The 13,045-nt window shown below is 36.2% G+C and overlaps 1 protein-coding gene across 5 annotated transcripts in view; it reads left to right on the forward strand.

Moving 5' to 3' along the window:
- The window catches only part of LOC138181958 (protein couch potato), a 186,472-nt gene that overhangs the window by 128,275 nt on the left and 45,152 nt on the right, over nucleotides 1-13,045 (forward strand). For all 5 annotated transcript variants that reach the window (XM_069117379.1, XM_069117408.1, XM_069117392.1 and 2 more), the window contains exon 4: nucleotides 11,609-11,671. In XM_069117379.1, coding sequence (XP_068973480.1) covers nucleotides 11,609-11,671 — 63 coding nt within the window. The remainder of the gene's footprint in view (nucleotides 1-11,608; nucleotides 11,672-13,045) is intronic.

Consider the following 13,045-nt stretch of genomic DNA (forward strand, 5'->3'; position numbering starts at 1 on the left):
TAGATTAAGGAAAGAGCTAATATCGGACCTCGACGGTCTATAATATTTGCAAATTAAATTTATTTTCTTCGCGAGTATGGCTATTCGCGCGTAACAAAGTGCATCGTTCAAAGTTTTCCATCGCTTAGACTACTCTCCTTTATGGGCAAAGGATCAATCGAGCGAAACTAAACGGTCTTTCGATGGAAGGACGTATCATATTTTAAAGATAATTGTTTCGTCGCGTATCTGTGATAACTCTGCGATACTTTGCATTCGCTTGGCGAAAACGAACAAGACCAAATTCGTGTATCTGGAGTTGCAGTTTCTGTTAAAGATTTTAATATCGTTTCTCTGATACGATTACGTTTATCCTCCGTTAAATTCTTTGCAATCTAACGTAACTTCTATGTTGGATAGCGAACAAAAATAAATTAAAATAACTAAGACAATTCAAATACAAGTCTCGGTATTTTCAGTATCCTGCGAATGAAATACCGTTTTCAAAATCTTTCTCTCGCAAGTAAAACATTTTATTTTCGACAGCGCACGAACCAACTAAAATAAAGCATGCTGGTGTTTGGTATTTACTGCTTGAAATATATACGAGAAATAAATATATTGGAAGTTTGTGAGCATTAGATACAAAAAGTATACATCGCGGATGCTTTGCGAAGAACGCGGTCCTCGTTAAAGGCGAGATGGAATCGTCAATTTGTCTTCCGAATAGTTCAGACACTATACAAATTCATAATTTGTGGATATTTCCAAGTTTTGTTTCGACATCTTCTTTCGTGTGCTCGTTATGCGTGGAAAGCGCGTATTGGTGACTACGAAGCTTCTCTTATTGTATAGATACTGGTTTCCAATTAACATGTATCGACGATCCTCTACTGTACAAGACGTTCTATAACCTTTTGTTCAACCACGTAAAAGTCTTAATAAACGTTGCTCTAAATAGCGTTCCTTTTAAAGCCATAAAAAGTCGTAGAAGATTAGCTTCCTCTATAGTAAAAATTTTCAAATCACCCGCCATTCGTTTCGACATAAACTCAAACGAAAACGACAACTTTCTTTTCGTTCTCTTAATTCCTTCATATAGCGCGGGAAATTTAGACAAATATAATTACTTCGAAACTGACAACCGAATCGTTGCGTTCGCTTTAACAGGCATTACACGTTCTCCACATTTTCATTCAAAGTACAACCATTTTTAACGCTTTATACGTACGTTCGATATTTCTATTTCAAAATAGAAGTAAGTATTATTTCCGAAATATCGTTCTTCCTTTCAACGTTGTTTAATAAAATATTTTGCTTCGAATATCAATAATTATAGAAAGCTTTATTCTGCCAATATTCCGGTCTCCTTTTACTTTTCTCCTTATTTAATATTTTTCTTTCAAGGATATTTCGCTGGAACTAAAATTTAGTTTTTCGGGTTATCTCGTACGTTTTCATCTGTTATAATATCATCGAACGATGCCGTAAAAAGTTCTCGTTTTCTGGGATTGTCCCTTTACGGATATCGCTGGCACCGTTAGGTACGAGCGCGCAGATCGATACGAGTTTCCTCTACCATTTGCTCGCGCTAATTGCCCCGTTCGTCGAGCGGCAAATTCGACAGTTTATCCTTCCTCGTAGAATTTTACGGCTAAAAATCGACGCCATCGTTTTTTAACAAATTTTCCCATTCGAGGTTCCAACTTCGATATTCGTTTGCATTCGCGCGTCGGATCAAAGAGGCCGTGGCAAAGTTATTTTCAAAATCCTTTTACCTCGAATCCAGTTGATTTTGCAGCAACGATACAAAGATGTAACGACGTTTGGAATCGCGGTTGTTGCATTCAGGTGAAATTCTCATTGATTTTACGCTTTCTTTTCGCGTCTTCCCTCGGAGTGATATTAGTAGATTCGCTTGAACGACGAACGCCACTTTCCAATCTTTCCTTTTTATAGATCCGGATGAATTCCGTACTTCGCATTTCACTTGCCACTGACGTCAAGTTCCTGAACTTTACTTTTATGGTATTCCCTTGCGAAGAATTTCCTCGCGAGGAAACTCTCTGCTAAACCAACGTTTTGTTAAACGTGGATTTTTGATTTTGATGATTTTTAACGTCCTGGATCTTCGATCTTCGCTTTCGAAACTTGAACTAGCGAGAAGTTTATTAAAATTTTGCGTCAAATATTTACAACTTTTATCGAATTCTGCTTCGTGAAATGACAATGAATTTACGAAAATAATTGTAAAATATTTGCTATTATCGTTCGACGATATTTCATCGAATGGAATCTTCGTTGGTTTTCAAAAAATGTAAGATTTATAGTTTCCACTATTGCCAACACTTGTCCAACTCAATTGTAGAAAAAATAACAAATTCGCTGTCGTCTTATCAAATAAAAAGTTTAATCGAATAATATCCAATGTAAACGTAATTTCAATATTCTTTCGTTCCCTTCGTTTTTCTAAAGAAATCAGTTCGAGCCGCTTCTTCGAAAAGGTAAGAAATCCCCAGGAAGATTCTCGCAATTCCTTCGGACGTTCCCTGGCGAAAACAGCGAGTATAAAATAAAATGAAAGTTAAATCGAAACGATGAATCCATTTCAAAAGTTACGTCTTTCCCTTTACACCCATCCGGCGAATACAATTTTACCTCCTAACTCTCGTCCTTTTCGAGAATCTGCCTGTAGCGATCTCGTAGAACCGGTGGAAAACAAAGACACGGTAAACTTTGAACGAAAGAAAAACGAAGCTCGTTCGCGAATTACAGCAATTTGCCTGGCAACGACGCGACGCGAACGCAATTTATTCGTTCGGGAATAAGTAACGGGTAAAAAATAATTCGTGCCATTTGCAACTACTTCGCGCGACTTTGCACTTCGCGGAAAAGAAGGGAAATTTCTTCTGGCGGAAGAGGGGACGGCGGGAGAGACCGTATCGGGGAAAAGTTGGGCCGGATTCGAGGCGTATTCGCGTTCTTTTACGAGCCAAGCTCGAAAATGTTGCACCAACCGGCTGCATTGTAATTTTCCAACCCTTCGATTATGCGGAATCGGGCTGAGCAGTTGCTTTATCGCCATCGTTACATGCATAATCGCGCACGTGTGTATACTATTTTCCATCGTCGAGCGTGCGTTATATGCATGAAACACCTTTGTCGCCATTTTTCTTATCTGTCGGTTCGCGTATATAATGCGAATAATATACAGGGTGTCCCGTCTTAATCGATCCACGCAGATATCCGCTAAACCACACGTTAGTCGATAAAACGTTTCGAATAAAAGTTGCTTCGTTCTTCTTTCGTTTCTTCGTCTTGCGATGGTCGACGATTTTATCCAGATGAACGGTGTCTTCGAGATTCCAAAGGTAAATACTTGGGTCGAGAAACGACTAGTTTAAAAGATATTTTTTACTTCAATTTTTTTTTTTGGAAAACTTGTTTCTTTTCAGTTGCGAGTGTTTCTCATGCGTCAAATCTACTACGAGGTTATCAGCGGTAACGTTAGATTTAGACTGATTGGATTTTGGTGTACGTATTCGTTTCTTTGACGAAATTTAGCGCGTTCGGTATGTGATCTCGTGACATTAAAACTGCGTCATGTGTCAAGTTCTATTCCGTGTCTTTGTATTCGTGTTTCTGTATATCTACATACATTTTTTATCTTTTTTTTTTTTAATTAGATATTCATGGATTATTGCGATTTGCGCTGCTCTTGCTCTGCTCATATTATCACATGGTATCTGTTGGTAGAAACGTTGAATCTTATCGAGGTTATTTGATGTATAAACAGAGAAACTCGTGGATAAATTGTAAGATAGAAGATATATTTAAATAGAAGTGTAATTATAAGTAAGAATACAATTTGAGCTGGTCCAGATCCACACGCTAGCTGTGTTACCCAATAACTGAAAACCCCGAAGCCCACGTCGCCTGTCTACTGTTTATGGTCTGTCTTCGTCGCAATCTTTTGTCTACACGCTGTCGATGACTTCGGTGTTTGAGAAAACTAAAAAGACCAGATGTAGAGTTTCCTTAGAAGCGATGACCGCTTCAACAAATTTTACTATGGATTTTTATGCTTCTGGTTGAAGACCAGGTTCTTCTTTCCTTGTCTTTCGTATTACTCGATTTGATGAAATTAACATTGAGATATCTTGTAAACTAAGCATTTTCAAATCTTAGTATTTTTTTTATACAGAAGTAAAAACAGCTTTAAACGGTGTATAAAAAGGTGTATAATGTTTTATAAAGAAACCATGAAAAAAGGTAATTAACTAGTTTGATTTATATTAAACGATCGAGTTAATGGCAACGGTAGTAACAAATACAAATATCGACACCTTTCATTTCAAGTAATTTTACAATCAACGAGTACTAAAAGTTATCAGAGTGTTAATAAGTAGGAATCAAAACCGTTTCTAAAATATATTTATCTTTTACAAAGATTTCTTTTATTTATGCTAAGCGAATTAAAATTACTATAAAACGAGGAAAGTATGCGTCAAAATGGCACGTTTACGTACGATGCACGAGGAAAAGTAGAAACGGGGAACGTAAAAATTGATTGTTCTTCGTTAGGCAGCACGCAACCACTAACTGTTAACCTACATGCGACCACCACGATGAACCTATTGATAAAAATAAGCTCGACGAAACGTTACATTACGTTCGGAAATTCCGTGTTTCGATAACAGTTCCGGGAACGTAACCGGTAGCACGAAACGAAAGTCAGACACACGATTCACTCACTGAACATGTAAATAAGTGCTTCCCGCGAATCGATACGTGGATTCGATGTCGCGACCAAACATGTATACAACATTTTATCCTATTAGCTAGATTCGTGTATGTATCATTTTCCTTTGAGAAAACTTTTATCATTCTTATTTATTTTATTTGACGTAGAGTCGACGATTTTTATGTTCACTGGCGATCGCGATTAACGAAATACATGTCAAAAATATAATATAAAAAACAAATCACAGTGTAAATGTACTTTACATCTTATTGTAAAATAAGGCAAGTCAGAAACTCGAGTTATAGTATCTAGTAGCTTAATGATAATACTATCTAGTACGGTTTGAACGTATATTATATACAGTACAATTATAGTATAATACAGTAGAATATGCAGTATGTGTCGGAACTTGGTGATTAGTTTACGATGTCATAAATAGTGATACGAATTAATACGTTTGAGAAAATAAAGAAGATTCTCACGATGTTGTTTATAACGTAAACATGTCTGAGTTTCGTTTGGAAAACCAAACGTAATTCTGTATTGGGAGACGTTACTACGATTAAAAGAATAATTTCCAAAGAGAATACAATTAAAATTATTGCAGTTATTCGACTCATTTTTAGTTGTAAAATGAGAGCGTGTCAATTTAGCGTATCTAATTCTAAGTCTGGCGAGAGTAACTCGCTTCTTCCTGTTAAAAGGAAATGCCGAACTTGGTAAAACCTTAATTACATATAGGTAATTCCTTTGGAATATTACGGGTGAATCGATAATTCTGGAAATTAATTTCGTTAAATACGTAATACGAAAGTGGATCGATAAGAACTGCTATCGGAAGTAACTCGTCGTTTATGAATTCGATAAAAAAATGTTTTATACGAAATATATTGTATTCATCGAAGCTCGTTAAATGAAAGCATTTTAATTTCTTACGTTTTCAATTTCCAAGTAGTTTGGTATAAACTATTTTTTAATCTAATCCACGAATAACGAACTATTTCGGACAACAGTGATTCTCTCATCTTTTTGTGATTCGCTCATAGTGTGCATGTATATTTGCTCAAATTGGTTTCCAGGAATTATACTTCCACGGGGAAAATATAACGAGCGAAAAATTCTTTAATTTAAAAAAACCAGGCCAGATTCAATTCGAATAAAGAAATCCGTATGTTCCCAATCGTTGAATCGCGTAAATAATAAAATCTTTCAGACGGATATTAATCTTGCGTATCGAATTGCGTTTGCAATATCTAAATTATTTTAGGGAAGATGTACAAGTAATAACGTAAATCCCTTACTATTTTTAGTTTCTGAAGGTTATTCTCGATTATTAATCGGTTTTATTAGCGCAAATTTATAAAAGTCGTGGCTTCTAAAGTGTGACAATCGAGCGCTACTTTTTATATGATTTCTTCGTTTGAAAACAATTTCTTCGGGAAAAAATTAAAAGATTATATCGGAGTATTGGCGAGCTTAAAAATATAGAAATCACTTGCGATTATTATCGTATAAAATCTGGTTTTCGTCACAAGTGGCGATTTTAGAAATAGGACTCACTTATCTCATCCGAGTAACGAGATGCTATTTCCATTCGCCTAACCTTTCTGTATATCGCTTAATTCAAAATGTTTTCGTTCTACTGAATTCATTCTTCTCATTTTTCTCGCTTCTCCTGTTCGAATCGAACGACGAACAATGGTAGAATGGTTTACCTTCGTTTCGATCCTGTTTACCATGAATTATTTTCAGTAGTATCTGCGAAAATATCATTATCGATTGAATTTTCCGACCTTCCTCTCTTCGTTTATCTTCTAATGAAAAATCGCCGGGCATAATATCGACCTGATAATTTCATTCATATTTCGATCTTCTGTTTATTAGAATTATACTGGAAGATTTATCTAGATTTAGAATTATACTGGAAGATTTATTTACCTTCGGAATCGTACTAGAGGAGAAAACGGGAGACAAAGATCGAAATGGAAAATTCTGCGTGAACGTAAAATGAAAGGCAATTGTAGATAGCGATGGTAGATACGATAAGGCTGTTTCTTTGCACGTAGGTACATAGCCTGTTGGTCTTATCGTTTTTCGTATTCATTGTTTCCTAATTCCTTTTTTATGGCGGCAGATCGAATCGATACGTCGTTTGTGACACGTGTGAATTTGAGGGAGATTGATAGAAAGACATTGTAACAATTTTATCGCTGTTCGGCCACTTCCAATTGACAATTAGCCATTTTACCTGTATATTCATTTCGCAAACGATATAATTTTTAATTTGTTTATTGGTACGTTTCCTAGACACAGTTGTCATAAAGTACGACAAGTTTACAGGCACTATGACTGCAGGGTAACTTAAATTCTTCTTCAAAAACGAAACGATTCTGCCTATATTTCCATCGACGAATATCCCGAAGCAAAAAGTTGTCGAGTTGATCGGAAAGTTCTGTTGTTAAAGTTTATTCGCAATTATCGGGATGGAGATGGTAATCATCGAGATGTAACCTACAAAAATTATAAAGCCACAAAGCTCGGTTGAATAACGCGACAGAATTTTCCGGACGATTTAACGCGTTACCTGTGAACGCTACAATTTATACGTCCACGGATATCTGAAAATTAAAAACTTGAACACGTACCTACGAATATTTCAAAGATGTGCTATAAATGCCACTACGATCCTGACATACATCTCCAGAAATATCATCTAACGTGCATAGAGAAATTCGTGAAAACAGACGGAGACGGCATTGTTGCAAATTTAATAAAACTCTCGATCATCTCCAGAGACGAAATAAATAAATTCGCGTTATCGGGAACGATCCGATCGATTCCGTTTGCAAATTGCGGAGGAGTCGATATGAAAGTTATTGGCTCCATTTACGCGGCATCGTACGGAAAAGAACTTTAACGGTGAACGCTCGTTTTAAACGTTAACGTCGAATGAAATTCCTTTGTCGTTCTATTATCCATTTATATAATCGCTTTCAGCCCGACAAATTTATTTGCAACGTTACCGCGTTATCTGATCCGGCCCCCGATATAATTTTGCAACACGTTTACGAATATCACCTTGTCGCGTGCGCGGTACCGCGCCGCGAATTCTCGCTTATCAGATCTTGATCCTGCAACGGCGATAAAAATTTGTAGAAAACACAACGGGGATATATCTCGTGTCGAGGATCGTTATACGCGGGCTAATATTATCATAGGTATAAAGCTGGCACGAAACAACGCTTCCGAAATATCCGTCGGACACGACCGTTAAACGGATTATTCCCATTCGATGAATAGCTTTTTCAATAATACGAGAAACAGCCGTGTTTTTGCGGCAACTGGAAATCAAGAGAAGAATCGAAAGTATTTTGACGGGAACCGTCTTCTTGCTATGCTTTTTATTTATTTATCTTCCCCACATTTTTTTTTTTTTTTTTTATTTTACTTGTGTCAAGTCTCGTCCAGCTCTGAGGGTTATTAGCGACTACAGTCACGTACAACTGTATTTCACGGGCTTATACAGTATCATATTAGACCGGTGCTTTATCGTTTGGTCACAAGTAATACGTAGATACGATATTTACATCGTATTGATATTAGTGGGAATATTTATGCACGTACAACGCACGTCAGTTGTAGCGATTTCAGGTACTTGCTTGTCCGACACTGCTCTCCTGCTGCCGCAGCGGCGGAGTGTCTGTGAGGATTTCTCCATGTACGAAAGAAAAAAAAAAAAGAAAGGTACTTGCTTGTGGCTAGATCAGTTAAAAAGGTTCGTGGCTTTTAGAAACTGTCGAATCTTATTTAGGATCGTCTTGAGGTTACTTGGAACGTCGTGTCGTTGCCTTCCGCTTTGAAGATTTAGGCATTCGATCGGTATGTTTCTCTATTTTTGTTTTCCTCGATCGCAAACTTCCTATCGGGCGTAATTTTATAATTTTCTTTGACATCGAAGAATTTAGATTTCGCGTAGATATTAGTTTGTTTTTTAAACAAGTTGCAGTATCTTTTACGCGATGTCAGAGCTATGCCTAGATTCGGCTTATATCGATATTTGTACCTTTGACATTTCTCTCTATATAAAATCTTCACTTCTTAGTTGGTAAACAGGATTCTGTCAGGATATCGATCAACCTAGAATAAATAGGCTGCAAATAAATGATTAAATGGTATAATGCAATTAAATCGCTGTATACAATCGTATGTCTATCTGAATAAAATTCGATTTTAATCTTGCTAAAAGCAGCTGCATGTTTTCAGCGATATCAAAAGCAGAAAAACGTCGAACCTGTCATTAGATTTGACGGATTTGGTAGTTGTACCGTTAATCCTATATCGCTGAATTTATCCACAAAGAAAAATGATACAGCGCTGTTTAAAAAGATAATATTTTTTTATCGATGAAATTTCCTTTTTGCGTATTAACTGATTTTTATTCGCAACGTTTCCTTCGTTCGATCGATTAAATTATTCTTCGTTAAATTAGTAAATAGAAAATTACGAGAAAGAAGCGAAAAAATGCGTTATAAAACTGTATGAGAAAGCTTACGTTGGAAAATACAAACGAATCGGCGCTACTCTCTACCTTTCTTCGAAACGGTAAAATAAAATTAGCTCGGTAATTGAGTGAAAAAGAATTCGATGGTATATCGATGAAAATTCGAATCTGGGTCGCTCGTGGCTCTTTTCTCAATGAAACAGAATCACGGCATAGTTTCACCGCAAACGTTTACCGAACCGAAAACCCGTATCGGTTCTCAGCGGTAAACGCGTGGAAATTCCATCGAGTTCCCCCGGAAAATTACACCGTAGAAAAACCGTTGAACGAACGATTCGTTTCTCGGTGAATTACAGGCTTCTCGAATCCCCTCTTAGGAAACCGAGGGTGAACTTGCGAGCATCATCTAGCCAGAAAGTCTATTCGATCTATTTTAAGCTCCGCGAGCTGATTCGTCCCGCGCAATAAGACGCTCTATCTTTTCCAACGCTTCGAACGTTTCTTCTCTGTTTTCCTTCTTTTCTCTTTTTTATTCTTCGTGACATCGAACGATATATTGTTTGTTGACATCGATTAACGGGGTTGTTTGGTTTGATAGATCAAGAATTAGGTACTTTTAAACCTTCTGTTGATGTACAATCGATACATCAAAGTCATTGCCTCTCGGTAGCACAAAAATAGTTTATCGATGTATACACTGCTGTGAATAATTATAAATTCAAACGTACTTTCTACGTTTTCTCTTCGATATTTCCAGGAAACCACTGATCATACCTGAATAGGTTAAGCAAAATTGTGTTTGTAAATGGTAAATCGAACGTTATAGAATATTAGGAAACGTTACATGGCAAACTATCGCCTTTCATAACCGAACCAGAAGCAACAAAGATAATCTTTCAACGAAACAATGTTTCTATTCGTACCAATCGTCGCTACAAAAAAATGATTTTACAAGATTTCAAGAATAGAATTATTATTCGATCGAGAAGCTGGACCAAGGAATTCCAACAGGGAAAGCTTACGATCGGTAAAAGCCAGCTTTAATGTAGCTTTTTAAATATGGTTGAACTTAAAAAAGGATATTCGAAACTTTGAGCAAGTTAGTGGATGGTATACCTAACAGATTAATAGAAGTAATGAAAAATAAAGGAAAATCCAGCGAATATCGAATGAAAAGCTAGCGAAATTAACATTGAGTTTATATATTTTCACATTTATATTTTCAAAAACGCAATTTTCTTAATAATATTATTTTTATACATATATATAGTTTTAATAATAAATTAAAAGGAATTTTAAGAAGTAAGGATAAATTAAATCGCATTCCATTTTGAAGGACTGAAAGCGACCTAATTGAAACTGATTCGTCTTTATTAGTTTTTAATTTTCTAAGTAATGAAATTTTCGATCAAAAGGCAACACAGTTAACCAAGGTTAAGCAGGGTATCAGAATGAAAAATTGCTTGGTGCAATCTTCTCCACTTTTTACAAATTCTGCAGGGACACTGCAAACACGCCTAGAACATGGCGATGTATCACGCGTCCCTCTTCTTTGGAGAAATTGCTCCACGACCCTAAACCTCGAGGGGTTTCTATCAAAAATCTAGCCTTGCCTTACCTCCGCGATATGTCAGTCGCTTTCAGGACCAGAATGAAACTCCAGATCCTAATTAAAATCTGAATGTTTCCTTTTTTTTTTCCAAGATCTGAACTGCCCAATAAATTAAAAATGCAAGGGTAGAGACGAAAAGCTCGCTATCTACTAACATTTAGTAACTTAACAATATAGGGTGTCGTATCGCTAGCTTTTTAATCTACCTATGCGAAGATTTCCTTCTTTATTCCCTTTTTTATTCCCCTAATTATTTCCTTTTTCACTCGGCGAGGTTTTAATAAAGCTGCATATAAAATAACACTATCACCGACGATCATTTTGATAAGAAAGGATATTCTGCGTGTTACTTAAGAAAATTTAAATAGCTTTCGTCCGATAATAACATCGTCCCATTTTCTATATTTTTCCGTAATTTATCATTACGAGCATTTATGCAAATTCATATTTTTACCAATATAATCGGGAAGATGGAATCTAACTAGAAATCTATTTCACCTGTCACAATAGAAAGAGAAAATTATAAGGAGTGCTTATTTGACACGTTTTATCTATTTTGAAATCTTCGTTTTATCTTCTCGCGTGTTTTAGCATATCGCGCGCGCTCTGTACAGTTTTGCAACTCTACGTTTCCTATGAATGCGTAAACATTCGCAAGCTAGATACGAAATTAAAGCGATGCGCAACGGATAACGATGAAGTTCTTTTCCGAATACTAAGTAAGAATATAACGAGTAAAACGTATTGACGCGTACGTTTTGTTTGATTTCAGCCGGTGGGTTTCGTGACTTTTCACACGAGGGCCGGCGCCGAGGCAGCGAAACAGGACCTTCAGGTAATACTCCGTTTCTCGTAGGTATTCGAGAGAGAAAAAGCTGCTCGATAAAACGCGAGAGCTCCCGCGGGCTCCCTTACAATTATATGGCCATACTTTCTCTCATATTATATATGAATATACATACACATACGTACAAACAATGGCCCGCAATTTTCTTCTTCCTCCCTTATATATATTATATATTCTTTTTTTTTACAATCTTTTGTCTCTCTCAAAGTATCATATACATATATGAAAATACACACCCTTGCCTTAGATCCCAGCTGGCACGGGTTAATGCTACGTAGCTATTTACCTTTATCAATTACCATACACGTACTTACACACATACTCTCTTTCTTCTTCCATTTATTTTTCTATTATATAGTATATGTATATATATGCATATTTAATTATATATATATATATTATACGTAAAAGTTTCTTTCTGTTTTTATATACTACAATTAGCTTCCTCCTGTAATCTTCTCTTTTTTTTTGAACCTGGGACGAATCCGTAGTATAAATTACCTTGTTTCTCCGTATACGTATATCAACATCATACTGTAATAACGCTGGTTGCACCGTGTGATACTACCATACTGAAATATACATATATATGGTGTTGTTTTTTGCCTTTTAATAAACGTGTCACATCCCCCGTTTTAGCCTTTGAAATCACCCCCTTGTCTCTCTCTCTCTCTCTCTTTCTCTCTCTCTTTCTCTCTCTCTCTCTCTCTCTCTTTCTCTCTCTCTTACACCCCTGTCGAGTTTTCAAGTTTGATACAAAAATCGTCTACATATGTATAGAAGTATATGACGTTTAATCTATGGATTTGGATCTTGTACAAATACATTCTGTTAGATTTCAACGATACAATAGACCATATATACGTGTGTAGTAAACAAGTATGTTCGACTCTGCTACGTTCTTGCGATCATGTTCCAGCCAATTATACTTTTCCAACGTTAAAAATCATCTTCGGTTCGAACGAAATAAAAAGAATTGTTATTCGTATGCACGTTCACCTTTCGATTTTATGGCGAACATCCTCTTAAAACGTAACAAATATTTTCCATTCTTCGAAATGAGAGAGAAATTGGCATATAAAATTTCAAGGATGGTAGCACGGTACGATAATCTTCTCATCGTGTAACAGAGTTACGAAGAATTCGGAATTAACGGCTTGGAAAATAATTATCACTTTACCGTCGCGAGATTTCTTGTATTTCTCACGACAGATACAAACGATATTTATATAGCTTGATCCTTTAACGGGTAATGAATTTTAATTAATTGCATCGTATAGTAGCGATATGTAAAATGTGAAGATAATACTGTAATCGATAGCTCCTTGAACCTTTCTTCCTCGTGCTACTTGTTCGCTGTGG

The sequence above is a fragment of the Bombus flavifrons genome, chromosome 1 (assembly GCF_040668555.2).
Source record: "Bombus flavifrons isolate JBK064 chromosome 1, iyBomFlav1_principal, whole genome shotgun sequence".
Lineage (NCBI taxonomy): Eukaryota > Metazoa > Arthropoda > Insecta > Hymenoptera > Apidae > Bombus > Bombus flavifrons.